Here is a 5,472-nt window from a genome sequence, read left to right as displayed (position 1 = left end):
ACTGTGTGTGTGAGGACTGTGTGTGTGAGGACTGTGTGTGTGAGCTGCTGTGTGCGGACGCTTCACTTCGTTACGTTTTCTTCCCTTTATCTCTTGGTTGGGTTTTTTTCTTCGTTTTAGCCACCACTGTCATGTCTTGCTCAGGGAAACATTTAACCAGTGAAAATGTCCAGGTCCTGTGGGAGCAGGCCTGGGTGACCAGCCAGACGGCACGGGAGAGGGCTTAAGAAAAGAGGATGAGTCTCGCATCCCACAGACACAACACCGCGGAGCAAAGAGCTCACATCCCAACACAGCGCCAGAACCCTGTCAGTCTCCCACTCCAGCTCCCAGTGTGTAGTGCAACTAGGCCAAGTAGAGGTAAGAGGGCATCACCACACACACACACACACACACACACACACACACACACACACACACCCACAAAATACACACACACACACACACCAAACACACACATACACACATACAAAACACACACATAAACACACATACACACACACCACACACACACACACCGCACACAAAACACACCACACACACACATACACACACGCACAAAACATACACAAACACACACACACAAAACATACATACACACACATCACCCCTCCCCCACCCCTTTCCATCTTCCGCATGCTGCTTTAGTTTCCACAATGCTCTTCTCTTCTCTCACAAAATGAGAAAAAAAAACATAAATCTAAAAACTTCTCTTAAATCTAAGCAACACTTTCATAAAGCCTGCCACAATTTTCGCCCGTGCTTTAGCTCATTTTTGATAAAAATAAAGGTTTTTTTCCTCTTTTTGTCAGCTCTGCTACACTCTTCCTTCTGTGCAGCTCACCGGAGACAGACGTGCCTCTCCGAAACATCGGGGAAGACGAGGCGAATCCCTGCTTGTGGAAAATCGCGGATTACTGGAAATCCTCGCCACGGGCCTACCGACAAGCCTAGTCCACGTACGGCTGACCTGCTCCTTAAACAAGACCTCTCAAGAACACTGAGGAATTTTGCATTTTTTACGCCTGAACACTTCCCGTCTTCCAGAATATTTTGACTGAAATATCACGCCAGGCTGCCAGGCAAAATGTCTGATGTTTTTGACTGAAATCTCTTGAACAAACAATGGCCAGACCACAACAACTAAAAGGAGATGTTAAAGTCAATTGTGTGTAATTAAATTTCACATTGTGCAGCCTGTATAATTTCTTCAGCGTGAGGACTAACATCATCTTTCATGTAAAGCTGTTTAAAAGCAGAGTCAACCTGGAAAAGACAGAGCAGAAGAATGTGGATCCAGTCACTAACCATCTCCACATGTTACATTCCTTCAGCTGTGTTCCCCATGTAGGACTCCAGACAGACCTTATCCACTGTGAACGGGAGTGGAAGAATGATTCTCTCCAGAGTCCACCACTGGTTCTGATAACACCAGCCAAACTTTTGTACGCTTGACTATTGGCTCCACCACTCTCGACCGTTTGGTCAGTACATCTACAGCTTGGAGGCCACACACACAAATACCTTCAAGGTCTTTTTTTTTTTTTTTTTGCAAAAACCTTTTTTTGAGACAAACCTGGTCTGTCGGGACCTTTGAAAGGTCGCTGGCGAAAGGGGGCTAAGTTGAAGAATAATGGGTGTGAGTTTGAGTTCACAGCAGTGTTTTGTCGGCCATCTTTTGAGAAAATGTAAACGATGGTGAACAAATCCTACACAATCCAGCCTTAAAGGCTCAACAGGGTTCTGCAAAGGCTTTTTACACATAAATCTACATAAACGTGATTCCTCCATTTCAGTGCCTATTTGTAGAAAACAATCCTGAAAACAGGATGCCCCAAAAACATGGCTGTTCATAAATGAGACAGAGATTTCCATGGTAGAATAACAATAACAGTAAATATATGAAGGACATGATTCTTGATTGTACTTTATACAAACTGATGACAAAAAAAAAACAGATCCTTTATTTGTCTCTCATTAATTGCTTTAATTGCCGTTTCGAGTTTCATTGTCAAGTCTAAATGCACATTAAACGTTCTGCCATTTCAGTTCCAGCTAAACGTTCAGTCTGAACGCTGCCTGCGTTGCCACTAACCTTTAAATGCGTTTGCTTTTCTCCGATTGTTCATACACATCTCCGGTTGACCTGGTTCTTGTATCTAAGCTGAGGTGATCTACATTCTTTTATCTATACACTACATTAAAATATTTAGGGACAATAAAAAATATAAAAATATTGATGACTGAATATTCAATATGAACATGAATATTAATTCATGTATTTATGAATATATATGTATAATGGTTTTGATATATAATGTAATTTTGTATGTCAGTCATCACAACAAAATGACAATTTGAGAATTTTATTGTTACTATTATTATTCAGAATGCCAAGACCGAGCAAAGAAAGGCTGAAATAAGAAGTGGTCAAAGAAGGTGAGTCCTGTGTGAGAATGACCTGAGAGATGCCCTTACATTTACACACTAGTCTTTCGCAAAAATCTAATACTGTTAAATACTCAATATAAATAACACATAATGAACTACATATGTATCACTATTTTGTGTAGCACATCTTTGTTCAAAATAGTTTATTATATATTATATTAGATGGCATAAATATTGCATGTGGCATAAATAGTAGAAAATAAAGAACTTGAGACTATGAGCAAATTTGGACTAATTTTACATTTCAGACAAGTGCTGAATCCTGATTTAATTTTACATATCAGATAAGCGCTGAATCCTGATTTGTGAAGAAAAATAATAAAAAAAGAAATAAACAGTAAACAACCACAAGGTACTTTTAGGGGCAAATGACGGTTAATGACTAACCGAGATGAGTCTATGAGAGATGAAGTTAAACATATAAACCCGCTCTGTTCTTTATGGAAACAGGGTGGAGGAACATAGATCCTGCACTATATGGCCCCTGTGCTCAGCTGAAAGATTTGGATTTAATATGATTATGATTTAGGCTAAATTCGCACTCCACCCCAGGCTGCCGCATCACCAGCGTTGGTGAAAGTAGGTCGATTTCTGCATTATTCCATCGATTTTGCTGAGATTTGGCACTTCTAAGCCCACACTTGACATGACACGCAGCTCCAGAAGTGTCACACTAGCTGTCTATCATATTCTGAAACAAATATGGAAGACACTAATGGTCTTCCAGAAGTCATCTAGCAAATTTATAACTTATCTGAATGTCAAATGAAAGTTATGTGTGTGTGTGTGTGTGTGTGTGTGTATGTGTGTGTGTGTATGCGTGTGTGTGTGCGCGCGTGTGTGCGTGTGGTGTGTGTGTGTGTGTGTGTGTGTGTGTAAGGGGGGGCAAGAGAGATGGAACTGTGGTATGCTGACAGTGTTAACACATTGAGGGTCACAGTGAAAAACGGCATAGAAGTGAATACGGGAACAGAGAGACAAGACTCCATGAACCACGCTGGGAGAGAGAGGGAGAGAGAGAGAGAGAGAGAGGGAGAGAGTGAGAGAGAGAGAGTGAGAGAGAGAGAGAGAGAAAGAGAGGGAGAGAAAGAGAGATGAGCTGGATTTGGGGAGGTCCATCTTGACCTGTTCTCAGGTCCCCTGTGGGGAGTGATATGTCGGACTCTACAGTTCTACAGTCTTACACAGAGAACACAGTCAGTCTAATAACAACGAGACCCTCATACACCAAACAGGGCCCATTTCAGCAGTAGCACTTACACTCTGCACCACGTGGTTGTGGGGGACCTACTACACTGCTCTGCCACAACTCTGCTCCTGTACACTGAGGAGTTCTGAGGAAGGACCCCGTGTGGTGAAGGAGACCCAATCTGATGACACTGCAGCTTTTGGCCAGGCAGTCTGAAACGATGCGGAGTGATGCTGTGAGAACTTATAGGACGTTGCTGACAGAAGAACAGGACAAAGTATCGCCACAGGGGCAGTTAAAAAGAGTCATTCATTAAAACCAGGCTGCTCAAAATCACTGATTTAACAAACAGGTATGTGTGACACCACACAGATACACACACGAACATACTGCAATCAAACTGATTAAAGTCCCAGCCAATGCATTTAAAACTACCAACCTTCCAAAGGTAGAAATGTCAGCTATAGTGTATGCAGCTGACTATTATTGGTCATTCTGGGAGATTTGCGTAAAGCATACGAGTTAAAACAATAGAATTTACAAAACCCTCCCAGTGCATGACATGAGGTTATATAAACCCTATGATATAGGTAAAATAAGTGATTCACGAATGAGCCAGAGAAACAGGACTATATATATATATATATATAGATACATCTATATAAATATATATTATTTTTTGTTTTTGTTGATAAAGATGTAATTGGAAATACTATGATCCAGTATCATGTGAATGTACCAGTGCACTGCAAACCCGGGTGTATTAGGCAGACGTGCTGCACAGCGTAACACAAAGGAGGGGAACTTACTGTATGTTGGAACTGTTCCAGTACACCGCGTGTCTGTTGGCGTGCGCCACGTAAAAGTTCACGCAGGTGAGAGTTATAAGAAAGATCACAGGTGCAACAAGAGCCATAATCCCCCGATATTCGTCTCTCCCCGACTCCCCTTTCTCTCTTCGTCTGTGTCGGTCCGGTCACGCGAGGCAACGCCGCGCCGACACCATCCCGTCGGAACCAGGGAGGAACAGCTGTCACGAGACGCAGCGAAGCGCGCACGAGATCCGACGACCTTCCGCACGAGCGCTGGTCACTCTAAAGGCGAAGAGACTGTGCGCGCGCCGCAGAAGTCAGCATCCATCGCGAGGACCCCCTCCCCCCCGTCCCCCATCGCTCGCGACCCAACCCCGCTGTCCGACAGGCGGCGGATCTCGCGCCGTCTCCGCTCGCGCCGCTCGGGGGTCTGGTGGAGCGCGAGGCGACTCAGAGCGCGCGGGTGCAGCTGCGCGCGCGGGACAAAAACATCGAAGTACCAACAAAGGGGGGAGTCGGTCAGACGAGACTGCGGTCGCGGGTCTCGGGCGATAAAAGCCCCGAGCATCAGAACTAGTGTTCTTTAATGTTGGGTGTCGTTTTGAGAACGATTATGGCTCGATAGTGTCCGTCGACGCGCGTGGAAAATCCTTTGCAGCGCTGGGAGACATTTCACACTTACAGATGTGTGACGAACAAGTCCTCGCGCGAGTTTTATTCGCTTCCCTCTGCTCCATCCACAACCGACCGTGGTACCACAAGCCTCTCAAGTTCTCTCTCTCTCTCTCTCTCTCTCTCTCTCTCTCTCTCTCTCTCTCTCTCTCTCTCTCTCTATTTGGTAGGCTGCGCGCGCTGTCACAAACTCCACCCCCTGCCTCGAACAAAACGCATCCACTCCTTCTAGAGCATCAGCTGTACTCAAAGATGATGCGAGAAGACAAACTTTATTTTAGCGCAGGCTCCACGGAGCCATTACGGCTGCAAAGAAAATAGACTCCTCGCAGTCGTAATTTTAGCAAT

At 44.4% G+C, this 5,472-nt stretch overlaps 1 protein-coding gene across 1 annotated transcript in view; it reads right to left on the bottom strand.

The window, feature by feature from the left end:
- The window catches only part of efna3b (ephrin-A3b), a 54,585-nt gene extending 49,798 nt beyond the window's left edge, over nucleotides 1-4,787 (bottom strand). Inside the window, exon 1 of the mRNA XM_076971060.1 lies at nucleotides 4,450-4,787. Within this exon, the coding sequence (XP_076827175.1) occupies nucleotides 4,450-4,556 (107 nt within the window). The 5' untranslated portion in view covers nucleotides 4,557-4,787. The remainder of the gene's footprint in view (nucleotides 1-4,449) is intronic.
- Between the last annotated feature and the right edge of the window lie 685 nt (nucleotides 4,788-5,472).

The sequence above is a fragment of the Brachyhypopomus gauderio genome, chromosome 13 (assembly GCF_052324685.1).
Source record: "Brachyhypopomus gauderio isolate BG-103 chromosome 13, BGAUD_0.2, whole genome shotgun sequence".
NCBI lineage: Eukaryota > Metazoa > Chordata > Actinopteri > Gymnotiformes > Hypopomidae > Brachyhypopomus > Brachyhypopomus gauderio.
Note: the sequence above shows the minus strand (reverse complement) of the source record. Positions and strands in the feature narration are given on the sequence as shown.